Below are 27,669 nucleotides of genomic sequence, written 5' to 3'. Positions count from 1 at the left end.
TTACTTGATTTACAAGGCTCGAAGTGGGAAGTATATGGGAAAAGGTAGTGCACTGTGAAAAGAGTGTGGGAACCTGCAGATCTCACGGTGTCTCTGTTTACAACTCTCTGGAAAAAATGTGTGTTGTCATTGCGTATTAAACGTGAGTGCTGAATTGTAGCAGGAGGTTACTGGGGAATGTCCAAGTATTGGGTTTCAATGTATGGTAGGGAACAGCGGGTTTATGGTACTTGTTAGCAGTGAATATGCTAGGAAATCGGGGGGAAGGACAACAGAGTGACTCCCCCATCTCTGCGGGTGGTGTCTTGGGCTGCCCAGGCCTGACAGCTGGTGCAGCTCCGACTAGGCTTGCTGCTTGAGGGAGTGAGGGGTTGTGAAGCCTTCGTGTATGGAGTTGTCAAAGCCTTTAGACTGTAATAAAAAAAGCTGTTCCTGACCTCTTGCAGCATACAGACACCTGTGAAAGTAAGATGGAGCCTTTTCAAAGAACATTTAAGGACTCTGAAGTAGGGTGGTGTTTAAACCCGGTTCCTTTCAAGTTGCTCTCTTGACCCCTCTTCCTCTTTGGATTCCTGCGACAGATCAGGCAGCAGGCAGGGGCTGAGCAGGCGACCAGTTTAAGGGCCAGCTTATCTGCTGTCTCTGCGCCTTCCAGCTTTCATCTGTTCATTTAAAATTTTAATTTGGGAAGAATAAACAGTATTTCCAAAATACATTCCAAAAGCATCTTGCAGTATGTTGTTGGAATTCACTGCAGATCATATGCACTGGTACTACCTTGTGTGTCACGTTAAATGTATTTACTTCCCAACAAATGCAGCAGTCCGTTCGGTATAACAACGGTATGTACTTCACACGCAGAGAGCAACAGGGTCAGTTAGGCTGGAAGGGACGTTGTCTTGGGATCAGCTGTCCCAGGCTGTGGCTGCTCAGGTTCCGAGTACATCCGAGCATGGTGCCTGTTTACTTTTCATTATGACTGTCAGTGCTGCTCGGGTTCTCACAAATACTCATCGTATTGTATTTCATTTTCTGATCTTTTTTTCTCTGGTGTGCAACAAGTATAATTGAGATTTTTCTCCGTTGCTCGAAAAGCTGCTGCAGGTTGCTTTTCTGAGCCACTCCGTGACCTTTCCATGGCTGCCTCTCCTCTGTGGTATCAAACAAAACTACGTGTTTTTACTGTCAAGGATCTTCAGGGCTCCTTTGTCCTTCAGTATCAAAACGCTTATGTTCGTTTTGGCTTATGGTACAGCCACTCTGTCATATTTCTAAAGTATTTCTTGTGAGTTCTTTTTCTCCTCTATGTAGCTATTTCTTATTTTAGAGGAAGTTCTTGTACGTAACTGCAGAGTTAACCCCTCGTTCTTTTTGTCATTTCCTCCTTCTTACCATAGTTGAATCGGTCATGACTGAGCCTCTGGAAGAAAGCTGTCCAGCGTGATGGGGAGACAGCAGTAGTAGCTGGAGTGTTGTCCCTCTGAGTTGTTTTTTTTTTCTTGCTATCTTCTTAGCTTATATTAAGTCAGTGTTGATGGCATAGCATCACAAATGTGATTTATTTTTTTTTAGTCTTTCAGCTGATACGCTTTGGACACCTTAAAAATAGGAATTGAATTTTTTTTTCTTGGGGTATGCCAAAAGTAGTCTCTGTATTTGGGCCTCCTTCTTTCTGGAAGCTTTGCAGTTAATTCAGTGCATAAGCTAGAGCCGTCTGCTTCTACAACTAATTTATATGTGCACCTCGAATGCACGCACACATGTATGACTAGATGATAATCACAAACACAGCTTATGTTTTTGGAACATAAATTTAGCAGTTGCCACATTGTTCTCACTGGAAATTTACAATTGCTCTATTAACAGGAAGCATTGTAATCTCTTGGATATCTTCATAGGTATTTCCTGCGTCAGCATATTTTTAGAAAAGTCTTCCATGGCATCCAAAAAAGACATTTTACTTCCTCATGAGTGCTTTAAAGCTTTCAGGCTGTTGACTGAAAGGTAGTTGAGTAGTTAGTCAGCTAACTAGTTCTGCCTTGGTATTCAGAAGTGTATGCTCGTGGTGAGCATGGGAACCTGTAACATATTCAAAAGAGCAATTGCTCAGATACATTGGGATATTTACATTTTCTTTGTAAGTGTATATTACCAAGCAACGTGCCTGCAAACTGCAGTGCAGCACCCTTAATGTTATGCCATCTTTACTGCTGAGCCTGCTGTCCAGGTTTGTGGTGGCTGGTACGCAAGAATAAAATTACAAATCACATATCCTTTAAAATCGAAGGAGCGAGTGGTGTAAGAAGCAGCAGCTGTCAATGATAGTATGTTAGGAGCTCGTGGAGAAAATCCAAAAGGGAAACGGGAGAATGGAAGCGCGTCTGTTAAGTCTGATGAGCGCCTGAGTTCCCTGTCCTGTGCCACGCTGCAGCTCCACGCGTAGTGCTGTGCCCTGGCCTCTTCCCCATCTCCTGGTTGGGGTCCTGTGCTGGTCAGTCCTCTAGAAAACACACAGAGCCAGTCCCTCCCTGGTGTTTGGCCTCCTGTGTTTTTGAGTGTTCTGTTAAATGGCGTGATGCACTCGATTCACCCTGGGAAGGGACGAATCACCCTGGGAAGGGATGAACTTTGCAAGTCTGTGGCGTGGTGTGCAGTAGCTGAGCACCTGGCCTCAAGCTGCAGGGTGTGCAGCTCAGGCTGGCGTTCGTCACGGTCCTGTGTGGAGAGCTGGGGCAAACGTCTCGGCTGATCTGGCTGTAGGATGCAGAGGGAGGAGAAACATCATCGTAGGGCTGGGGATGGTAAAAACACAGAGGTATTTACTCAGGACTTCGCACATCTCTTTGGAGTGAAGATGGAGCTTCTCCAGAATAACTCTTGGTCAACAAACTACCTGCCTGAAAGACCTTTAGGTGTGTTTGTTTTACAAATTAAGATGCTAAGATGGTTCAGGCCAACCAGAAAATAAACCTTATGATAAATGTGTATCAATCAAGACATCTGTCTTAAAAGGAGAAAACAGTTTTTACTCTTCAGTGTGTGTGTGAAATCCAGGAGGGTTGTGCAGGGTGGCAGTGATTCAGCTGTGAAAGCTGTTGCTGTAGAAGTTCTCTGTGTGTCCTATAGTAGTTTTTAATGACTTTTTTTGTTCTTTGGATAAATATTATAAACATTCAGTTTTTTAAACATTTATTTCTGGTGATTCGTTGTTGTCTTCAGAAGTGGACAGATTCTTTATCTGAACTTTTAGTTCGGTACTTAAATTGTTGTTTCTTAGTGCAGTGTTTTAATAGTTCTGTGTTTTGGTTTTGTTTACTTTAAATTATATGTTTTCTACAAAACGTGTTAAAATATATATATATTTTTTTTTCAGGTGAAAAAGAATGGATTATCGGAAACAATCAGCCAGGAAGAAAGAAAAAGACAAGAGGTACTCTTTTGAAATAACACGTTCTTTTTTTGTTGATAACTTTTTTTTTTCATTGTTAACTTTTTGTTTTGTCACACACGTGCCTGATTTAATACTCTGTATTTGCTCATAAGGAGGCAAGTTCAACACACTGCTTCCTGTCCTAGGGTGAAGCATGCTGTCTTCTCAGGGAGAATATAGAAATGAAACCTGTCTCTTGCTGATGTGCACAGATCCCTGCTGCATGTCTCCTGCCAACACCTGCAGGTCTTGCTGGAGTGGTTCCTGGGTATGCTCACTCCAGCAGGTGTAGCCTGGTTGATGGCTACTCAGTAGCAGCAGACAGAAGCAACCCTGTTCTGTGCTGGACTGGGAAGGTGTAAAATTAAACCTGTGTTCACAGAGGGTAGGAGGTCGCAGATAAAACAACTTTTTGCAGGGCCCTTTAGTTGTAACTAATCCTGTCAACAATTCTGAACGTGAGCAGTGTGCATCTAGTGTAACTAACGTATTTCTTTCACACTGAAATGAAGTAGGAGCATCCGTGCTGTCAACAATACAGAAAACAGCAGCAATTACTGATACAGTTATCTTTTCTCTCTGTCCCTTTCTGTCTCTGTCCCTCTCTGTTTCTTTTTTGCACCTTTTGTCCTCTTTATCTGCTTTCCCCTCTTTCCTTACTTACAGGGTCTATGTCACAATGAATGAGAGGTGTTGAAAAGAATAGCCTGACCTAGCCAGCTATTAGATACCTGCATTTCTTGAGGTATGTCCTTTAATAGGGGGAAAAAAAAAGGCGGTGGTTTTTTGTTTGTTTTATTTTGTTTTTTAATAGCAGTGCTGTAGAATTACCTGCCATGGTAATTTGCTCCAAAATTTCCTTCAGGACATACCTCAGTGAATGTAGCCAGATGAGATCCGACTGGGGTTTTCCATGAATCATAGAATCACAGAATGGTTTGGGTTGGAAGGGACCTTAAAGATCATCCAGTTCCAACCCCTGCCAGAGGCGGGGACACCTCCCACCAGCCCAGGTTGCCCAAAGCCCCATCCAGCCCTGAGCACTGCCGGGGATGGGGCACCCGCAGCTCCTCTGGGCAGCCTGTGCCAGTGCCTCACCACCCTGTGTCGTTTGCAGGCATGTGTATAGCAAGCCTCAGATGCTAATCTAGCTGTGACCTACAGCTCTGGTGTCAGGACCTGAAATACAGACACACATTGCATATACATGATTAGACAGTAGGGGGTTGTTTGTTTGTAGTAATCCTACATTTTCTTGACTATCTTCTGCTTTTGGGGGCTATCAGCTGTGCAGCAGTTCAGGCTATGTGTTCTGCTTTTCTGTCTCCTCCTGCTGGAAAGCTTTGAAACACAAGGCATTTATTTCAGTCGTATCCTTTAGAAGCCTTTAGTCAACATTTCCTGGAGCCAGATTTACATCTCTTCAAAGAAAACAAGTTCTTTAGATGCCTTTTAAATATGAGGTCTGTAATGTTACCAGAAATGTTTTCAGCTTGGCATTTTTTTAATTTGAATATTAGAGGCCCATCCTTTCAGAGAGAACCTAAAGAAATACTCTTAAGACTTAGTTGTGCTATTGTGGTTTTGCTTTATTTCTTTTAAATTGCCTTTTGTCAATTATTTTATTGTCTCTTTAAATTGCTTTTCAGTCTTGCATTATTTTTGCTATCATAATATATTGTCACTGCAGAAAAATGTATTTGTTTATAGCTTGATTAAATGTCAGTGTCCTACATTCATAGGCATCCCATCTTTCACCAAACATTACCGGCTTAGGTCTCTGCATCTTTCACTTAAAGAAAATGCATCATATAGGTAGAGTGATGTGAACTGAAATAATTTTCAATAGATACTCCAGTTTTCTTGCAAGCTGGAAACTCTAACCTTATGCGTGTGTACAAACTCCAGTGTGCTTCTGGTCTCTTAAGTTCTGTAGAGTGTCCATCCGAATTCAAGTATCTGCTTGTGCTGATAAAAACCAAGTTAACCACAACGTGAGTTCATGTGTCATTCAGAGGCTGTTAGCAAGCAGCTGGTAAATACCACCACAGCCTCTGCTCGTGGTGTGGTTATATATGTCAAAGTCGAGATCGTTTCTTAATCCTTTTTTATCCTCCGAAATGTTTGGGTCACGGGTAAGAGGATATCCTCTCCCATCTTAGGACATCGGAAGAAAATGTCCCATTTATTTCTGACTGTGCTAATGACTTTCTGTCACCAAACTGGACGAAGTCTATGAGGGCCCTCAGTAAAAGCATAAACAAAGCCCCTCCAAAAAACAATGGGAGTCTGTATGTTCTTCCTGTGTTGAAGGCTGCCTGGTTGGAAACCAGTTAGTCAAAGCACTGCACCGCTCTCGAGGCAAATCCTTTCTCTGTGGGCACAGCAGAGAGAAGCATGAGAGGCAGAGGGGAGTACCCAGGAGGACTGCCTTCAGCATGCCCGTGGTCTCTGCTGGTTTTATACCTGACTGGGGGAGATCAGGGTTTCTCTAGAGCACGTGCATCAGACGTCCAAGTGAACTCCTCTTGTAGGCTGCTACTTGCAGACACTCCATCCCACTTCACAGAGCCATGGGCATTATTGCTAGGTACTCAGATCTGCAGTCGTGCATCCAGAGTACTTACTTCTCCTTTGGTTTAAGGATGCCTGGAGAAGCTAATTGCAAATAACCAATGAAATTATACGTGCAAGTAATATTGGGAGCAAAGTTGTATTGTCTTTGCTGATGGTATTTTGTGTTAGTAATGTGATGACGAAATGTGGCTTGGTGGAGCTCATGACAAAAGTGGTCTTGGAGTTTTGTTTATTTTTTTTCCACCCTGTATGTACAAGAACTCCAGTGGACTAACAGCAAATCAAGCCTAGAGAGGTAAAAGATGCCTAAAAGCTGGAGGGGTTTCTACATCAGGGAATAACATTTCCACTGGAACAAGTATGTGGATTTCAAAGTCCAGGAGTCCACTAGAAGTTTGCTTTGTGTGCCAGCCGGCTGATGGAAGTTACAGTGGCTTTGGTTCCTAAGTGGTGGGCTGATAAACCGGAGAGAAAGTCATCAGGGGGAGGTGAGGGGAAGCACTGGAGGTCTGCCACTCAGCCTGAGCTGCCTGGTGTCTGCTCAGCCTCCAGGCTCCTGTCGCACCCTCAGATATCTCAGCTTCTCGTATGCCTGCTCCTAACTTCGTGTGTTAAAAGACACCAAGGTATCAGTGTTGATAGATGACGAAAACTGGAATTTTGACTAAAACTGGGATTTGCTTTTCTGCAGATGCTTGCGGAAGCAAGTACATTTTTAAGTAAATAACTTTCCAGCTTCTCTTTTAAGAGAGCAAAAGCTAATTCTGGCTGGTGAGCAGTAGTATTAAGATTTGAAGCTTCCAGGCAGACCACAGAAATGGACATGTTTGTAAATTTAAAACAAAACAAACTCACAAGGGTATGAATAGGGAGTGATCACAGCTGGTGTTATGTTGTTGTTCTCAAAGACCGTTTGCAGTTGTATTGAAAAGTCTCAATATAGCTTTTTTTCAAGTGTGAAATCATTAATTTCCAAAGGTAAATGATAAAACTCTCATGGAAATGAAAGCCTGCATTACAATTTCTAGCTTACATCCAATAGCTTCTCTTTGTATCCCTCTACATTTTCCTTAAACAAACCAAACAAAAACCTACCCCCACCTAGTCAATAGTAAGTCTTTTCTTTTACTCTTCCACTTCGCAGGCAATATTTGAAGTGATATCTTCTGAGCATTCTTACTTGCTGAGCTTGGAGATTCTGATCCGGATGTTCAAAAATTCCAGAGAACTGAGCCTCACAATGACCAAAACGGAGAGCCATCACCTTTTCTCCAATATTACAGATGTTTACGAAGCAAGTAAAAAGTAAGTGTAGAAATACAAAAATATTTTTTTAATTATACCTGATGATTACTAATAGTAGTCAGAATTTCTTTCAAGCAAGTAATAAAATGTCACGTACAAAATTGTTTTTTTTCTGTTATCACAAAATGGAGCAACAGCCACAAGGTTGAAACTTCAGTAAAAAGTGTATGCCTAACAATTTAAGAATGAGAAGTCAAATGTTCCACTTGTTGAATATTCAGAATCTTAGGCTTTCTATAGGCTATAATTGAATTAGAATGGAATTTGGTTCTCTGTGCTTTGAGAGCGCTGTAATCTATGTGCTCCACAGTGCTAAGAATTTCCTTAACATAATGCAAAAGCCAAGGTTTTGATTTTACTAACCATAGATTCTGGTTTTGTGACGTGATTAAGTCTCTGTTTGTTTGGATTATATTTTCCTGTTATACCTGACAGCCAGCTCCTTGGATAGCAGAGCTTTGAGTGCTATTTATGATGTGTGGTAGTATTTGCAGACTCAGGCAGTGCCTCACCTACGCTCTTGTTCAGAGAGTCATGTTGCTCTTATTTGGAAAAATTTAGCTTTTCTTGTTAGAATACTCTCTGTTTTTAAAGTTGAACACTTTTTTTTTTGGTTTGTTTGTTTTCTGGCTGTACTGATTTAGTAAGGAGAGCTTACAGGTAGGCTGAACTAGAGATGTCCACTTAGCACATGTCCACATAGCAGGTAACCATCTCCTCCAAAACTGCCATGCTAGTTTGAAGATGTAAAACACAAATAATGGTGAGCATGCACGTGTGTTTGACAGACTGACAGACACACCTTGCTCCCGTGTTTGAGCTCTCGTTTCATGAGATAGATGTGGTATTAGTTTATCTGAAAATTGGTAGGGATGGAAACAACATGGTGTATTTCAGTAGCAGTAAGCATCCTTCACGTCCGAACAGTTCCACAGCTAGATGCTGATACATTAAGCAGTTGTACTTAGTCTCCACAGTCTATGAAATTAAACTTACCCTGCCCCTATTAAACTGTTAACAATTGAGCAAGAGTTGCATACTTGCCCTTAGGAACTGACTTGCCAGTGTTTAACTTAATCAGTTGAATCACTGTTTACTTTCTCCTGAGCACTCAATGTGCAGCATACTGTGCGACTTTGGTATCTTTTATGTAAACAGCATAGGCGTTCTGTTCTGCTGTTTATGAACGGTGCTGCGCATGCCATAGCACCTGGCAGCAGAGACTTGTGTTTCTTTTTGAAGGAAACATGACTTATGCTCAGATCTGCTCTGTGGTTTGTTTGTTTTTTAATTTCTTCAGTGTGAAGTCAATAATGAGAGAAATTGATACCTACAAATGGGGCCTAATGAAAAGGAAACGTTTACAGATCTTGCACAACACAGATGCGGAGAAGCCTCTTTTGTTATCACTAATAATTATTGCCAGAATTGTTTAATATTTCCAGTGCATGCGTGTGTGCACTCACAGCGTACTTCAGGGTTATGAGAACCTTAAACTCTTCAAAAAGTTGTTTAATGAGGTTTGGTTTAGTTATCATTTGCTTGGTGCCTTGGTGTGATCAACAGCAGTACTGGAAGTTGAATTCCTGTGGCCGATATAACTAAAAAATAAAAATGTTCATGCTTGTTTTCTTGCACCTTATGTCCAGTTTGAAGTAAAGCGTGAGGCTAAAGGATGCACTTGGCCTAGTTAAGATATTGTTTGATCTTCGTGGCATTGTACAACTTGAAATGTGCCTTGCTTTGTTTCTATGGAACAAAAAACACCAGCCTCTTTTCAGAAATGGGGCTAGTGGTTGGATAAGGAATCTGTCAGGCTAGGAATATGTCTGGAGTCAGTCTTTTCCACCTTTTCATCTTTCTTTCGTCCCTTTTGTTTCCTTCTTGTAGAAATCATGAACTTCTGAACCTTTAGCATTAAACCTGTATTTAGGGGGTCTAATGTGTGTGAAGCGCAAACCTAAGGTAGGAGCTGTATGACGGGTGTACATTTGGAGTCACTGGGTACCCCTGCACTTCAGCATCCCTACGTTCCTTTTGACTTCTCTCCTTTTCCTGTAGTTGAGGCCTTCAGACAGAGGCTGGGTATTTTCCCAGCTAATAATTCCCACCCCAGGACAGAGAGTTACATGACGGCGGTGTTGGTGGGGAGCACAGACTACCCAAGTCCTTATTTTCAAGGAATAATACTTTTTAAAGGCATCTGTTTACCTGAAATGTGACTTGTAAAGTATCGTGAGCGCATTTTTTGCTAGACAAATACTGATGTTACATACACATCATGTGTTAGGGGGTAATTGCCATCTTTTTAGATAGCTTAATAGAAACCAAACGTTAATGAGCCTGGAGACCTTGCTGCTCCTTTGGGATGGTTTGAAGACACAGTTGAACATATTAGTATAATTATGTATGCGAATAGGTATTTGTTTTTTCCTGTGTTTTCAGAGAATGAGCCTTCAAACCCATTAAACCTACTTTTAAATTGCTCACTTAAAATATTTAAAGCAGAGGTGGAGGGGGTAGCAGTATTTTTAGGGGAATTCTTTAAAACCCTTTTGATTAATAGTCTTCAAAGGCAGTGAGAGGGGAAAAAAGAAAGAATGGAAAATACCACACTAGCCTAACATTATAATCTTATTCTCTTTTGTCTGGGAAGCGTAGTGGCTTAAGAACTTGTTTTTGTATAACTTGGAGTAAAAACAGAATTCGTAACTCCTTTTTAAACTTAAATGAAAGCATATTTTGTTTCCTGAGTTATGCAATACTGTTAAGCTATAACAAAACTTAGTGCTCACTTTCTACAGCTTCATTTGTGTAAATAGTGCAAGTGGCTTTCAAACAAAAGCCTCTTTATCAATGAATACCTCCAAGCTAACTGCCACTTCTCGTTTTCAAGCTCTTCTAAGCTAGCAAAACTCATCCTTTCATTACAAAAGTGTCATAAACTTGGACATTTGTCACATTACATGTGCCGTATTTTAAGCAGCCTTTAGTTTTCTTAAAAAGACAAAATAGCTCTGAGGGCATGGGTGTAGTTATCAGTGGATTTGGTTGCTCGGACAAAAGTTTAGGGAGCTGAAGAGCGTGAACTGATAAAAATGCCATCTTCAGTCACAACTGCTTGGAAGTTGTATCTAGGAACTTTGACTCAGAACATGTTTAAGGGATGCTCTCCAGAAACGCCAAAATGGCTCGTAGTGCATGGCAAGGCCATTCCTAACGGAACAAAGCTGCCTTTGTTAGAAGCTGAATACAGACAGTAAAGAGGTCTCTGCTTTCGGGAGGTCACTGGAAAGTTTCTGACGGTGGGTCTGAATAGCCCGTGCAGCTTACACCGTGTTTGTGTATTAAAACATCCTGAAAGGTGGCTTCAGGAAGCCTTTAATTGTGTATTTGCCTGTATGTGTAGCGTAAGAGCTCGTAACTGATAGAGCACAGAAATCACACGAGTGGCATCCAGAGCCAGTGAGAGCTGTTAAACTGAGATGTGAACTGATCGGTATGCCAGAGGTCAGCTTATTCAGAAATAAAAGCTTGTGTAGTCTGAGAATACTGCACGATCCATCTCATGAGTCAGAAAAACTCTCCAGTCTCAATACGTGCTGCAAAAGAGGTCAGTTTCCCAAGAGCATGCCTTGGGAATGGGGAGTTACAGGGAGATGAGAGAAACGTCTTGGAGAACAATTGGTCTGACAGGCCAAATCAGCAAATTTATAGGGGGATGGAGAGCTTAGCTTTTTATTTCTCTCTCTGCCATTAGGCTAGCAAAAGGCAAAAAGCTTAGGGAATATCAAAAGGTTAACGTTAGCAGAAAAAAGCAAGAACAAAGCACATTTGGACAGGTTCAGACTGTTCAAACTCTGTGTGTTGATTCCATTAGAGGAGCCTGTGTGGGTTTGTGAGGTCGCTTAACACCTCATCTGAGCATCTTAACTCTGTGTGTGGGCGTGTCAGGATCCAGGTAAGCTTTTTTATATCACTTTTCTGTAAATTAGCTTAATGTTTCACCTCTTTCTGGCATCTTTGTGTAGTGTACCTTCATCTTTCCCCATGGGATAACATGGTCCTAGTCTGCATTTAAGAAGTGTTTGCATTGAGCATTAATGCGTTATATAGCATTAACCAGGCATTAGAAGCTTTGCTTGGAGAGAATGAAGAATTTTGTTACTTAGCTTCTTTGTGAGATTGGGGGGAAAAAACTGAAACACTAAGATTAGACCCTGGGTGGAACAAGCAAACTGTAATGTGCAGAAGACGGGGCATTTCACTGACCACCAGCAGGTGCTGGTGATCACTGAGACCATATGGCACACTTGACTTTTCTTCAACATGTAGAGCACTGCTAAGTTTACAAATTGTGATTTTTGCCTTTCTCCCAGCCTTGTGCTGCTGGTGGGGACGTTTTTGATTGTCAGGAGACTCCAAGGAGTCCAGAGGACATACTGTAGAGCAGTGAGTCCAAAATGCCGTTTGTTTTTCTCTAAATTTCAGTTGCTGACAGAACACATTTAGGCATTTGTGTCATATTGATGGCTTGGGACAGTTCGTTTATTTTTGCATTTCCTCGGGTTGCCTCCCTCATGGTTCAGACATCAGTGCTAATTGCTGAACTCTTCAGCTTTAATATCTAGGGCTTATTTGTTTGGAGAGTTCTTTCTGCAGCTGAGAAAACTCATTGGGTTGACCTGTGCTGTGGTTCTTTGCAAATGGCTAGCAGTGCAGGAAAACAGTAACTTGAACATAATATGCAGCTGGTGCTTGGATGCCTGACCCAGGGATTTTTTTTTTATAAAGTAGCTTCATTATTTGAGACAGGATTAGATAGAGGATTTCGATATTTGGGAACTGCCAGTCTGGACAGAATCATATTTCCCTCAGCTTGGATGAACAGAACTTGAGAGCAAATTCTCTTTTAAATGAGTTTAGAAATTTTTATACCTATATATATAAAATAACAATTGAGTAAATACCTAGCAATTACCTATGCAAAAAGTGCCTTGAGAAAATATCTGGTTTTCCAGAAACTATGAAACGCCTGTATGTTCAAATTGCTCACTTAAATACCTCCAGAGGAATACCCCAAATTCACAGATGCCGTCCATCACCTTCATCATGTGTCTAAACTGTGGCCAGCTGTTGCCAGATGCAGGAGAACAAAACGACAGCAAGGTGGTTGTGCGATGGCTCCCACGGTGGCTGGAGAGTGGTGACACTGCCCTCTCGACTGTGTTCGAGTCTGCTCTTCCTCCTGCTTCCAAATTGCCCTTGTTGGTGACCCTGACTTCGATCAAAGCTTTCCTCTCCAGTGGCTCTGACGCGGCACCTGCAGCAATGGTTGTGACCAACGTAAGGAGGCATTTTTTGGCTGGTATCTATGGAAAACTTTCTCAGCCCGAGATAATTACTGTTGATAGTGATCTCTGCAGGGGTTGCCAATGAGATGGGTTATTTCTACTCTTAAAACACCATTATTTTCCACTATTTTATTATATATATTATGTAGCATTTTACTATAATACTGGTTTAGAGTAAAAAAGATAAACGAAGTGTTTTTTGGTATATTCCCTTGTCCTGTGTAAAGTCCCTTTCAAGCTGCCAATTGCAGTCTCTGGTTCAATATCTCTCTGAAAGAATGCAGCTAAAAGTAAAGAAAACTGAATGTATTTGAGGTTCCCTTCTGTCTGACTCATGTGGTTCTCTGTGAAATTCAGTATAGTTCTCGTGTTAGATTGCACGGTTTCTCTGCTGGCAGCCTGATCTGTGCCTTCACAGCTGAGGTGCTGTGAAAGGTCGTTTCTGAAGGGGCCTCCTGGGGATCTGCAGGAACACCGTGTATGGCTCACGAGTGTTGGTGCTGTTCGCTTTTAACAGAAACTGGCCTTGCATGTGGCATTTGCAGTCATCTATCGTACTGGTGAGCTGAGCCTGGGTATGAAGTCAGTTGTAAAGACCAGATGGGACTGGAAGACAGAATAAACTTGTGTTTTCTCTCAGATGGATTGTACGGTATCTTCGAGAAACACCAACATAAAGCTCCTACTGCCTTTGGTTGTGTGCTTTTTGTTCTTTTTTCCAGTGCTGGATAAATGAAATTTAAATATTAGTTGCATAAAATTTGTATTCGCTCAAAATCTGGTATATCCTAGAGGTAATTTGTGATGTCATTTAAATGCTGACAATGTAATTGTTTTTCTGTTTCTTTCTAGCATCCTGCCTCCATGGTATTTTACCCAACAGATCTTGAAATGCTTATCAAGCTTTGCATAGACAAAGCTTAATCCCTTTAAAATGGTAATAGTTTGTGCAATATTTTAAGGAGACCTTCAGATCATTTCAATGATTGTGTTTACTCATTTTGATAGTTAAAGTACAGACTGTGTAGCAGGATTTTGTTTAAAAAAAAAAATGAAGGCAGCTTGTTTGCCTATGTTTCCCACATGCTTGGAGCTACCACCTCCTGCTTTGCTCAGAGTAGGCTCTTCAGGGGATTGTTTCTGAATGATTGCATGCTGAAGCAGTACATTAAGTATCTTGTTTGGGTTTTAGGGTTTTTTATTTGGCAGTGTAGATGTACCCTGTGTTTATCATCTTTTTACCACATGATAAGAGACCACCACTTGCCAAGGTCAAGAGTAAGAGATGAAAGTCCCCTCACCATTTGCCAAGATCAGGGTAAGAGAAGAAAGTCCCCTCATTACAAACTCCAGTACTGACCGAAGGATAGAGGGAACCCATTCTTGTAATGAGTTTTATTCATGAGTTTTCCAGAGTAAATCGGGGTGTTTTTTCAATGCATTCTTCCCCCCGCCTCTCCCTGCCCCATCTTCCCCGAAATAACGTGAGCATTTGCTTGAGCATTTGCATGTCCAGGGAAGGAATTGAGCAGCCCTGCTCAGCCCTCCTCTGTGGCAGGGTTGGGTTCACCTGGAAAGGTGAAGACGTAGGCTGCACCTGTAACCACTCATCTGTTCCCTGGGTTACTCCGTGTTTTCTTTTCAGGTCTGTGCAGTCCCTCCCATGTGATACTGTTCCTGGTTCTTTTTTTTCCTCATCCGCAAAAGATGATTCTGCTTTGAAATGTCAGCTAATTGCCATATCATCTCAACTGCATGATTGTATGTGTGCATTTTTATTGAATTGTCGTTGTGGTTGCTAAAGCTTGATGATATTAACAGTGTTGGTCAGATGAAAAGTAATTCAGTTTTGTTTTTGACTTTACAAAAGCAGTCAGTATTCTTGAATAGTGGCCATTAAAATGTTATTTTATTTTAACTCTTTAAAGAGGATTTTAGTAATTTTTTTTACCTATCTGCACTTGTATTCAAAACTTCATCTGAGCTCTATCCTCTCAGTATTCTTCATGTGTTCTGCTGCAAAAATTATTTTTGACAAATTAATTGTCCTTGTGTCCTTTTCTGAAAAATTTGTCATTGAAGAACCATACTGTCAATTTATATTCCCTGTGAAAATGCAGCACAGATGGTATGTAACTCAGTGTCCCAGAGTTTTATAGGGAGAGGTTCACTGTAAGGTCCCCTTGGATCTTTTCCTCTTGTAATTAAATTACTTGTCAGAACTCTTCTGACAGTCTGTTGTCTAGGACTTTGTGTCCAGTTTTTCTTCTATCATTAAGTACTTCTGGAGATACTTTTTTCTTATTTCTCCCGCTGAGATTCTCAGCCTAAGAAATGATGCATCTCTATCTCATGCTCAGTTAATGACTTTTTAACGTAAACTCTATAGTTTCTTTTCATAAAAGGAGGAAAAAAAAAAAACAGCCCACAACACACACAGTCCAAATCTCCCCTCCACCAGTGACTTAGGAGAGTTTGTGTTCTCCAGCAACTGAAAGTTTTGGCATCTAATAAAAAATACCTTATTTTGAGATGGCATTTGTGGTGATGTATCTGAAAGAGCATGGTAAGAACAAAAAAGTTAGGAAAGATCTGTGGCATCTGGCATCACCAGGTCTATGGCAGGAAGCTCCCATCTACCATATTTGTTTGTACTGAAATCCATCATTGTATTATGTGAACATATTCTCTGTTTAAAAAAAAAAAAAGGTAGTGCCAGCAGCAGCATTCCTGGTTGAATTCTTGCAACCTCTGGCTCTTCTTTTGTGGCCTAAGCTCTGCAGAGAGAGTTATTTATGTGAATATTTGTGTTTGAAGACAGTTGTTGTGTAGAGCAGCAGTACTTAAAATTTTAAAGCCTTCCAGCTGTAACCAAACCCTGTTTACCCAGTCAGTGGTTATGCAGCCTTTCCTGCAGAGCATCACTGCCCCACTCGTGAGCCTCGCTACCTGCACAGATCCTCTCCTCCTGTGTTGCTGGGTCCTGCAGGGCTTGTGCTGGTAGCAGCTTATGAATCTTGCTCCGATTTTCAGATTTGCTGTTGCTGCAGAAAGCACAGAAGAAGAAAACTATTTATCTGCATAATTTTGGTAGTGAGGTTTATTATGTTCAACAGGTATTTGAGCTTGACCTCTGCTTTCTCTATAGAAAGACTGATAGGGAACGAAGAAGCAGTCTGTTAGTTGGGGCTGGGAAAGAAGTAACTACTCCAGCGGCCAGCCTGGTTTCAGAGAACTGCCCTCGCCCTTTTTGTGTAAGAAGAATGCGTAGCTTTGAAAAGGCACCAAGTTGTTAGTAAGCCTAGAAATAGCCGTGTTTAGCAAGCCTGTCAAAGCAGGAGGATGTATGCATGTTCCCTTGGCTCTTCTCATGCCTTGTCGGGTCAGTGTGCTTTGTTTAGATGAGGCTTTAAAGCTCTGCAGTCTTTTACGGGACTAAATTGGCGAGATGAAAGCCTTCGCTGCAGACGGACGAGTTCTGTGGCGTTGCTCCCCACAGATCTGGACGCCTGAGGTTGGTTTTTGCGGTGGCTGTACCTGAGAAGCCTCGGCTGCCACAGCATGGTACCGCCTGTCAACCGCAGCTTCCGCTGGGGCCGTCTCAAAGTGACAATGATGGATGCAGACATTTATTCCTACTTTTTATAGGAAGAGCAGCTTTATGTGCAGGAATATCAAAACCTGCAACTTTCTTCCTCTTGTTAAGCACACGTGATAGTTTACAGCTGTGGGTAATTTCACCTGCTGCTGTCTAGGGAAGTGTCTGGCGCTCTGAGGGTGTGAAGACAAGTCCACGGCGAGCCGGCAGGGCAGCCTCGTGAGCCGGGCCTCGCTGGCTGCGCCTGCTGCTGTCCTGCCCTCAGCCTCTCCTGTGGCCGGCACCGCTGCTACTGAGCAGTGCCCCTGTGGTGCTGAGAGCCGCTGGGGCACTGCCTGGCACCACGCACCTCAGACCCGCTCTCTGTCAGCTCTGAGTTAGCCCGTCACCAGCTCGGCACGGGTGCCCTTGTGAGGAACGTAAACCTGGGAGTGTTCGTGGTCTCCCTCCGGTGCAGGCCAACGCCATGCTCCAGGCAGGCGGGCGGCCGGGCCCATGGGGAGATGACAGTGACAGATCCCAGACCTTCCTCTGCAGAGTCTCCTGGGCACTCACTAAATCACCGTCACCTCCAGGCTGTGGTGGAGTTCCCTGGCTGAGGCACTTCCCTCCAGACTAAGCAGCAGTTAATTTATGTTTCTGTACGGTTCATGTTTTTATATTAACAAATGTTTCTTCCTGAATGTAAGGATTGGTTAGCTTGCTTGCATATGGCAACAAAGGCAGTAGTTGTGAGTACTGGCGGCTGGATGTTGTCCAGCTGGGGATCGCAGGTGACAACCCAGGTGCTCAGAGCCTGTGGATCGCCTGCCTGGTCCCTCTTCTCTGCTCTCCAAGGCCTTCACTTGCTGTGTGTGTTAGCATTGCCATTTTAGCAAGTGTTACATGGGAACAGCTTCATTCCTATGGTTAGAAAGTTTCACAAAAAGACTTACAAATTCTTTGTGACATCAAAGAAATCATTTTGTTCTGTGGTAAATGAGTGGCTGACTCTTCAGGCCCAGGGCCATGCAGATACACGCTGCTGCTTCTGAGGACAGGGAGCCCGACTTTGTCCAGCATGGGAAAGGTTTTTAAAATGAAGACTCCTGTTGTGATGTCTTCATAATTTATCAAAAAGATTTACGTTTCTAGTGCCACAGCGTGTTCTTTGTGGGCTCATTTGTCAGTGGGTAATAATTGGTTGAATCAAGAATTGTTTTTTTTAAAATGCATACCATTGAACTAGATGCTATGAGCACTTCACGGCTATCTCAGGAATCTCCCTATAACAGAATATATTGACAGGGTTGCCATGGCGTTTTTATTGCTCTGGATTTCTGCCAGAATACTGTAAATAGTCAAAAAGGCAAGTGGATTACCATTAGTACAGTTACTCATGGGTAGGCCTGCTGCAAGTTGTTTGCTTGCTGCAGAATGAAAAATAGGCTGGCAGGATCTTTTCGTTGTTGTTTGGCTTTTTAGGTGCTTGGTGGATATTGCCTGATAAAAGGCATTTTTGTGGGCTATTAGCTTTGCAGTGTTTGGGGTTTATAAATATATGTGTATGTACATAATGTTTTCCATTATTTAGGTTGTGGCAATCCCACAAACTGATTCATTTCAAACACCTGCAGATGCAGTCCCTCACCTTAATTACTCTCTTTTTCAGCCATTTTGTTTCTGAAAGCTCTGATTCAGCATGAAAACGCTATGGAAATAAGGCTGCAATTTTTCCATTTTTTGCTATTCAAAATTCTTCTCTCAAAATAATTAATCTGTGATGTAGATGTTAAGTATCTGTCCCTGATGAGAAGATCCACATTTGCGGAGGCAAAAATTGGAAATTTTTATTACCGTTACCTGAAATTCTTTGAAATTGATCATTGTTTTTGAAACTGATCATTGCTCCTCTCTAAGTGGGAGAAGAGGAATTGCACTTTGATTTCACTCCAGTGGCTTTTTTTGTGGTACTGGACAGTGATGCGTCAGGGTAAAAATGTAGTCTCCCTAGGCTTCAGCAAGGCCTTTAACATGGTTTCCCCCAGTATTCCCCAGGAGAAGCTGGCAGCCCATGGAGCCCATGGCTTGGACAGGTACAGGCTTTGCTGGGTTAAAAACTGGCTGGGTGGCCAGGCCCAGAGAGCAGTGGTGAATGGAGTGAAATCCAGCTGGGCACCGGTCACCAGTGGTGTTCCCCAGGGGTCGGTGTTGGGGCCCATCCTCTTTGATACCTTTATTGGTGACTTGGGTGAGGGAATTGAGTGCACCCTCAGTAAGTTGGCAGACGACACCAAGCTGGGGGAAGTGTTGATCTGCCAGAGGGTAGGGAGGCCCTGCACAGGGACATGGACAGGGTGAATTACAAAGATGAATTGTGTGGAATAATAGGCAGGCTTGTGCTTACACCGCTGTGCTTACACCGCTGTGCTCACAGCTGAATTAACTAGGGTTCTTAAGGAAGTTGTGGATACCTGGCACTGCTTTAATCTCTGCCTATGAGTAGGAAAAGCTAGGCTAAGAAAACTGCCTGAGCAAGTATTAGGATGTTGCTCCACATGATGATCACCAGCTTGTTATCATCTGCTGGAAGACATGGGGAGAATCTTACCACAAGCCTCCAGAATACTGAGGGGGAAGCTCCTGTTGTAGGGACAGCACAAACTCCGGTACTGGTGTGTGCTTTGGTGTTTCTAGATCTTGAACTAGAAAAAGAAACAAACAGGAAATTAATTACATCTGTGTTTCTAAATTTGGCACATAGTCTTCAGGAGAGGAAGAGTTTGAGGGTATTCAAATTGGACATTTCTTCTAAACAACACGGGCAGGACCGAGGAAATCATTTTGTCTCTGATTCTGTTTGACTTTCACTTAATTGGATCTAACTTTAACCAGAAAAGTTCTGTATTTAACAGAAACAAGTGCTTGAAATAGATTTTTCTGGTCTTAAGCAAAAAATAAAAGTAAAAATCACAGAGCACAACAAATTTGTAGTTGGTTAAATTGACACTAAATTGTTCGGTACAAATCTTTATGACAGAATCAGTCCTAAAGTTTTAAGTAAAAGGTTTTATGATGCGTCTGTTTTCCCATGTTTGGATGCCCAAAAAGATAACCTTTGAATCAAACTTCTATGCATGATTTCCAGAGTTAATAGTTCTTATAATGTGTTCTGGGGGGGATGGGACTTGGCTACGCTGCTTCTCTCTGGCCTGTTTTTCTTTTCTTTCTTTTTAGTATCTCCTGGTGTGCAAGATTTGCACTGTTACCTAAAATGACTGTGACTGATGTCAGTGATGAAGAGCCAGATAAATTTTAAAAGTGATTTAAAAGTGATAAATTTTAAAAGATCCAGCATGGTCAAACACTTTGTCAGTGTGCCATACGCACAGGAGGGAGAAATGCTGTATTTTCTGAGCAAAGTAAAGCTGGCAGTGTGCGAAGAAATTCTTCCAGCTATAAACATGTCTGAGCAGAGTGGAAATGAATTCCAGTCGTCTGCAGCTCGTGGTGGTCAGCTGTTGAGAGCTGACTATTGTGGTTCACGGGAAATTGTAGGCTGTGTGGAAATTTGAAGCCGACTGTTAGCTTGCAATCCTTGTCCATGGATTGCAGGAGATTTCATTGCAGCTGGTATGCTTTGCTGGTTAGGACTGCTCTCTTAGGCACTACAGAAGCACATACATAGCGTATTGCAAGTCAGTGACAACTTGAAACAGCTCATGCTTTGAAATGGAGTGGATGGAGGATAGGATTCTACAGGACTATGCCTTCCAAAAATGGCAGTGCTATTAAAAACACTGCTGTACATCTTTAAGCAGAAAAAGGAGGAGAAAGCTATAAACCGGAGCAGACAGCATCATATCTCTTTGCAGGCAATGTCCTGGTTGTCATTAAATGACAATACTGATAAGCATCAGTCAGTAAATCTGCAGTGAGTGTGTCAGGAAAAATAAACCAAAACATCCACAAACAAAAATATTCGTTTGACTGTGTGACTGACCATTTGAGAGTCTGGCAATTGTTCAGTTCAGTCAACTTTTTCTAAGTCCAATGGAGAAAATTTTAGTGAACCTGTGTTGTTAAACATCCGTGTGATAAGCTTCTGCACGTCTTGTCTTCTCCTTACGCGTGTCTGTAAAACAAGCTATGCGGAACATTGGTGTGCTGAAAAGCCGAAATGCTGCAAGACAGATTTTGAAGAACCAGTGTTAGTAGAGAGAAAATGTGATAAAGGGTTAAAACAAAAATGTTTCAAAATATTTTAGCTTAATGAGAGATCGTGTGTTCCAAGTATTTCCTTTATTTCGCTGTGTTACGTGGCAGTTTTTTGTTACCTGGTTTACCCTAGTGAGTTTGGGATACTTCTAGTGAATCATCTTGTTGTAAAGGTTTCACAAGACTGATATCAGAGAGATTTTTTCAGCAACTTTTATTTTTTTTTTAGCGATTGCACTGATGTCAGACTATTAGTGCAAGTAATTCTAATGACCTGCAACAGCTCTAATGCCACTCTGAGCTCTTATACCCCAGAGGGTGAAAGTGTTTCTAATACGCAGCGTTGAAATAAAGGCATTTGTTTCCTGGTAAAATTAGAAGGGCAGGAATGAGTGAAAAGCTTTCAGAGGCCAAAGGGACTCGGTATGGAGCAGAAGACAAACAATGGGGAAGAGGATTTTAGTTTCTGTTTCCCTTTTCACTCTTCCCAGTCTGTGTCTGGTTTTATTGGTAGATCAAAGTTTATGGTGCATGACTACCTTGTTTAGCTCAGCCTGCTGTGTGTTTTTTTGTATCTAGTTTAACAGTTCACGCTTAACTTTGTTTGCTTGAACATTTCTGGTATTGCACTTCCCTTATTACAGGAGGAAGTGCTGTGTTAATGTTGTGCTTGGAGTTGTTCCATTTCTTTTCAACCCTGTTTCTGGAAATTCCAGTCTAACCAGACCAGTAAGGCTTTTTTCGGTTTTGGCAGCTAGAGTATGGGAAGTAATTTGCCAGCATTGCTTTTGCTGAGCTCTGCCAGGTGACACCACCACCCTTTGACATGTATAATATAAAGACTTCCCACACTCTTTTGCCAAAAGGAGGAATGATCTCACCCTGAAACAAACCATTCAAATTGTCATTAGGTAATAAAAGCCATGGGTTGTATCAGGTGAAGTATAAAATGTTGCAAGAAAAGTCTACTATTTTTGGATAAAATGAGTAATTTTTTCGCTTTTTTCACAGGTTCTTCAAAGAACTTGAAGCAAGACATCAGAACAACATCTTTATTGATGATATTAGTGATATAGTGGAAAAGCATAGTGCTTCAACGTTTGATCCATATGTAAAATACTGCACTAATGAAGTCTATCAGCAACGAACGCTTCAGAAATTGCTGTAAGAGCTAATTTTAAAATATGACTGCAAAATCACCCCCCTTCGTAGTAGGAGTCAAAGGCTATGGTATTTGGTGCAAAACCTATGGCTTACAGCGAAGCGTGTACTTACATGCTTAGCTTTACTTAATGCACAAGTTCCTTTGAAGTAATTGAGAGTGAAAATATGCCTGGCTGCATAGTCCAATCCTATTTGTTGCCCTGTGTTACATTCCCTTTTCTCTGATAAGTACAGTTTTATAAATTTGTCAAAGCCATGGTTTACTTGCATGTTACATACGAATCTGTTTGCACTCATGTTCATCTGTGGGAGGAGATACCTAAACATCGGTGCTGGTCTTGCATATCTAAGTAAATAAAGCTGAAAGCTTAAGTGATATGAATCTTTCAAGCTGTACTTTCCTTGCTATTAAAATGTTTTATTTAAAATCTAGCAACTTTCACAATTCTTTGGTAAAACATTCTGTTTAATTCCCTCCTTCTTTTTCCTACCAGAGCTACAAATCCAGCATTTAAAGAGGTGTTATCACGGATTGAGTCCCATGAAGATTGCAGGAATTTACCAATGATCTCTTTCCTCATTCTTCCCATGCAGAGAGTAACTCGTCTTCCCTTACTGATGGATGTGAGAACAGTTATTTTTCTATTTTTTCCTTTATGCATGTTTCTCGAATGTTAACACTCTTGTATTCAATTCCCAGTTCATTCCAGACAAGGCTGTAGATACTGGCTTATCTGTTGACTATGAACAGTAGCATATGCTCGCTTGTGCGGTCAGAAATTAAATATTTAGAAGTTCTAATCAAAAGGTTTGTAAAGGATAAAAATAATTGATTCAGAAGACAAGGAAGAACCTAGCACAGAAATGTTACATAGTGTTAGGATTAAAATTAAACTTTACAGATTTAAAAAAAAATATATCCTACTTTATAGATTAGATAAGGATCCTTTTGCAATAAATACTTACTTTCAGAAGTAGGGTCTTTAAGACCTTAAGAAGGTCACAGTGTAACCTTGAAGAATAAACTGTTCTCAAGGGCACAGGAGCCCCTTCTGAGTGGAACACTGTTTATACACTCTGTTTCCCCTCAGTGCGTTACACTGTGAGAAGTTCCCTTCCCATGCAGGTTACTAGAACTGAATTTATGAGCTGGACCACCAGCAATAGTATAGATTAAAAGCTAAGCTTAATTAATTCTAGCATCGATAGGGTCCAGAAACAGGACTAATGATTTTGGTCTCCTACATGGACAGAAACTGTGCACTGACAAATTTGGTTGATGATCGGGATAGTTACTTAGTTCATTCTGGGACGTTGAACACCTTCTTCTCTGGAGCATGTTTCTACTTAAAAAATTAAATAATAATCTAGTATTACTTTTGTGTGTGTCATTAGTTGATCCAGGTAGCTGTGTAAACCTTATATTGTTATATATTGTGTATATAAGGTCGTATTGTTTGGAGTGAAATCGATTCTCAAAGTTTCAGTGCCAGAGATATGGCTTCAAATGTGTTCAAAGAGGAGCAAGCATGATTGAAGCAAAGACTAATTTATTCTAAAATATCTTAGGATGTTTTTGTTTCTCTTCACCTTTTTGATTTCCATTAATATGTTTGTAAAATTCTGTATTTGTTACAATCTGTGCTTCTCAGTCCTCTGAAGTAACTGATATTTTATTTCAGACTATTTGCCAGAAAACTCCGAAAGATTCACCAAAATATGAGAACTGCAAGCAAGCTCTGAAAGAAGTGAGCAAGGTATGTCCTGATGGTACGGGGGAAAAAAAGCGAAACTAAGAAAACCGTGCTTTCTGCTTTTATTGCTAGTTAACTATATCTGCTGCTCTCAGTTGTTCAGTTGTTCTTGTCTTACTGTGTAATCATCAGAATCAATGACAGAGGAAGAGCACAAGTCCGTTTCCATGTATAGATTGTAAAATACAATAGCACTTTCATAATAAATTCCAGTTCCATTTTATGTGAAACTGAGCAGATTCCCCTTTTTAAATTGTGAAATTCTAGTTTATCAATTTATATTCACACGCATATATAATATGTATATGTGTATATATGTTCTGGAAATAGAAGACTTTAAAACAGAACATTGTGGTTTGAAAAGAAAATTTAAGGATCTAAGAACTGTCTGTTTTTTGCCTCCAAGACCTCAGAATTTCAGAAACTGCAGCACATCATAAACTGTCATTAAATGTGTTGTATTGGATGTTCTTTATTTAAACAAAACAAAACCTTTCCCTGCATGTCGGGGCTAGACAGTGCCTTGGGCTTTGAACATTCCTTGTTTAAGGGAAGAGCAGTGAAAGATAAAAACTCTAAATTGTCTTATTTAAGAAAGACCACTAGGGATTGGTTTTATGGCTAAATTATTGTCTGTTACTTAGGAAAATACTGTAAATTCAGGAACACTCTACTGCTGCCAATTATTTTTTTCTGTAGGAGCTGTATATGATTTATGAAGTATTTGATTATAAAAGGAGAAAAGGCTTATTAATGGTTGGGAAATGCTGCATGATGTTTGTGAGGTTAAGGGGAATGCATTTTCCAACCTTTCCGTCTCTGCCCCCCTTGTTGTACGCTCCTCTTCCTCCAATGCACAGACTTCTGTAAGACTGTAGGATGCTTTAAGGTTGCATTCTAAAGGCCAGCTGCAATGAAACTTTCTCAAAGATACTGTTTGCCTTAGCTTAACAAGGCGGTGCTGCAATGTTTGTGTTGGGACTTTCTTCTCTAAATGAGTTGCAGGTGTGTGATAGACAGGGCAGTGCGCAACACGGATTTGTCAGTCCAGAATGTTGGTTTTTGTGGGGCTGATCATTAACTTGGATCAGAGAGTAAAACCCTTTTCAGTCAGATCTGGCTGTAACATTGTACCACCTGGGCTTTGCTGAAGAATAAATAGTTATTATAGTGTTGGATAATCCTGGTTGAAAGGGACTTCAGGATGTCATCTAGTCCAGCCTCTTTCTCAAAGCAGAACCAGCTGTTGGGCCTGAGCAGGTCACTCAGAGATGCATTCAGTCTGGTCTTGAAAACATCATGGCTGCGGCTGAACAGGAAAATGTCAGGTCCTTTGTAAATTTTATGCTTCCACAGATGTGCATTTTATAAAGGAGCAAGAGTTAGTGTTACAAGTCTTGAGTACATTAAATGTGTTAAATACATGTCTTGTTTCTAGTTGGTGCGTTTGTGCAATGAAGGTGCTCGGAAGATGGAAAGGACAGAAATGATGTACACAATTAACTCCCAGCTGGAATTTAAAATCAAGGTATGATGCTATTTCTGACCGTAAACCATTTAGCATATGAATAGCTTTGACCACATGCTATGGCTTTGACTACATGTTAAATTTTGATAGCTTCATTTCCAGCATAAAGTAGATTAGCATAGGCTGTAACACTGACATCACTTTCAGTCAAGGAAGACAAGTTCATGTTCTGGGGTAGCTGAAGCTTTGGAAACTCGGAGAGTAACTGAGGACTGTTGTATCTTAACCAAGGTTGATTAAGGTTCAGGTGGAGGCTTTTCAGGGAAAGAGTATAAGAACTTTTTTAAAAAAACAAGAATGAAAGGGACTATTTTATCTATTGCAGCTGAACTAAAACATTAAAAATTTACCAAGTTTTAGCACCCTAGCATTTTATTTTCTGAAAACATCATCAGTGAGATTCAGCACACTATTTCTGTCAAACTGCAAGATGAATTAACTCCATGGAGTGAGTGTGTGAGCTGGCTTTGATGCGCTAGACAAATTGCTGTCAGGTTTTTACCATTAAAAGAGAGGCCGACCTACTACTTGACAATGAGATGTTCTCGTGTACCTGAGAGAAAAATTACGCCTAAATAAATGCTTTTAGACCAAGGGAAGGATCCCAACAATGTGTGACTGTCCGGATTACGGCAGCATGATATCAAAAACAAGGTGTGGTTCCAGCCATCTCAAGATGTGTTTCTTTAAATTACAGTATATTTGTACAAGATTCTGATAGTTCTGCTGTAAAAACATGTCACTTTCACAAGTTCCCCTTTAACTGGGAGGTGCTAGAAATCAGGAAAACAATGGTGTGTGCTGCATGCAGCTGAATTCAAGGAGGCAGGTGTTAAATAAATCAGCCCAGCTGGGTTTCCTCATAGGTGTGTGTGCCTGCGTCTCGGTCACACCTGCGGGCAGGAGTTACCAAATTCAGCTACAGCAGCACTTCTGGCAGCATAGGATATGCAAACAAAGAGTGAGGTGCCAGCCCGGAAGAGCAGGCTGTGCAACAGCAGACTTTGGCGTGGGTGAAATTACTTAAGATAAACTTCACCTTTACTAATGCAGTTTGGTTTTGTCGTTTGTCAGCAAATTTTGTTTTGCTAGTACAGAGTATGGCTGTACTTAAGGCTGCCTGTGTCTGTGCGACGGTGCAGGCAGGGCTTTGAAGTAATAACAGCGAAGCGTCCCGTATTAAACTAGTGCAGGTAATTTCTTAGCTTACTTTTCAACCACAAGAATAGCAAGCATATTTGTATATGCAGATGAAATTGAATCCTATACTGTCTTAGTTTTCAAAATGAATGTTGTAGTCTTCTGCTGGAATGCTCCTGTTCAAACACAGAATATCTGAACGATGAATGAGTTATCATCATCGTATTTGAAGTAAGTAGGGGTGTATGTTTTTGAAGAGACAGTTGTTAAAGGATCTTTGTCAGTCTTGCTCTGAGGAAATCCTGTTTCCAAATTGTCCAAAGGATTTTTATTTACATGCTTTGACTAAAAACTGAGACTAATAATATTTACTTAAAACAACAGCAATAAAGTAAACACTTCTTAACAAGTGATGTCACTACATTTGCTAACAAGGGTGGATAATAGCCTCAGGTGTTTGGGATATTCTGAAGTGGAGTTTTAGATAGTCTGAAAACCTTGGGTAACCTTCCCGCATTCATTCATAATTTTCAAATCTACAGAAGTACCTGACAGTTGTAAAATGTATTGAGTTCCTTAAAGGACTTTTAGTCTGTTACTTTCCCTGTTGGAAGAGGATGCAGAAGCAAGAGGCCCTGTATAATTCTTCCAGTGGACGTGCTGTGACTAGCAACTCTCGCTAGTTTCATGGGAATAATAGCAACTTTATTTTCTTTTCTGTATTCTTTATGCAAGTTTTTTTTTTTTTTCTTCCCTCCTCTGTGCATCTTAAATATAACCACTTAGTGGTTTTAGACCTTATCTGTGGTTTGAGAGCTTGCCAGCTGGAGGGCTTGCCAAACTGCTTTGGCCAAGTCTCAGTACATTTTAAGTTCTAATGGCTTATATAAAAAGATGGTGATATAAGTGTTGTACTCTTACGGTAATTGCAGGAAAAATAATATTAAAGAAAAAACAAGGTGCCTCTGGAATATAGTCAGTTAGGAAAATGAACTCATTTGGAGTAGAGATTAAAGGGATTTTTAGTTCATGCTCAAATAGAAAATTTTGAAGACGTTTTTGTCTGCAATACCATCATCATGGTGCTATAATTCTGCTTTATAACCATTATAAATTAGGTAAACTATTTCTGTTCTTTCCTAATCCAGTATTTTGGGATGTTTTGTTTTGTTAGGTGTGACTGTAGAGCATGGGAGTTACAAGAGAAGCTACTAAATGTAGGTCATTTTTGTACACAGCTAATCTGTAGAATTTCTTTTAATTAAGATTCAAAAGGTTTTTATTCTTAAATTTTTCAACTTCAGCACTAGAAAAGCTTTTTTTTCTGCAAACAGGCATTTGAGTTCAAGAACCAAACTCTTCTGTAATTTCTGTGTTCAAGGACCATCTAGCCCAATGTTTCAATTTGTAAAGTCACAAAAACTGTGGTGGTGTAAACTTAGGGCTATGGCCCAATGTTTCACATTCATGTACCATCACATGGAACCATTACTGCAATTCAGGAAGTTTAAATAACTGGAGCTGTTTGTTTCAAGAATTGATTTTCACACCGGCAGAGTGTAGATTCAGAATAAGCCCTTTTTTTAAAGAAAAAAAAAAAAGCAGAATGTTTATATAAACTT

At 40.9% G+C, this 27,669-nt stretch overlaps 1 protein-coding gene across 1 annotated transcript in view; it reads left to right on the top strand.

Moving 5' to 3' along the window:
* ARHGEF26 (Rho guanine nucleotide exchange factor 26) overlaps positions 1-27,669 on the top strand; it is a 49,998-nt gene that overhangs the window by 6,488 nt on the left and 15,841 nt on the right. Inside the window, exons 4-9 of the mRNA XM_013193056.3 lie at positions 3,374-3,430; positions 7,152-7,312; positions 21,473-21,625; positions 22,120-22,249; positions 23,308-23,382; positions 24,818-24,907. Of these exons, the coding sequence (XP_013048510.3) occupies positions 3,374-3,430; positions 7,152-7,312; positions 21,473-21,625; positions 22,120-22,249; positions 23,308-23,382; positions 24,818-24,907 (666 nt within the window). The remainder of the gene's footprint in view (positions 1-3,373; positions 3,431-7,151; positions 7,313-21,472; positions 21,626-22,119; positions 22,250-23,307; positions 23,383-24,817; positions 24,908-27,669) is intronic.

Source organism: Anser cygnoides, chromosome 9 (genome assembly GCF_040182565.1).
Source record: "Anser cygnoides isolate HZ-2024a breed goose chromosome 9, Taihu_goose_T2T_genome, whole genome shotgun sequence".
NCBI lineage: Eukaryota > Metazoa > Chordata > Aves > Anseriformes > Anatidae > Anser > Anser cygnoides.
This window is presented reverse-complemented; position numbering and strand designations above follow the sequence as displayed.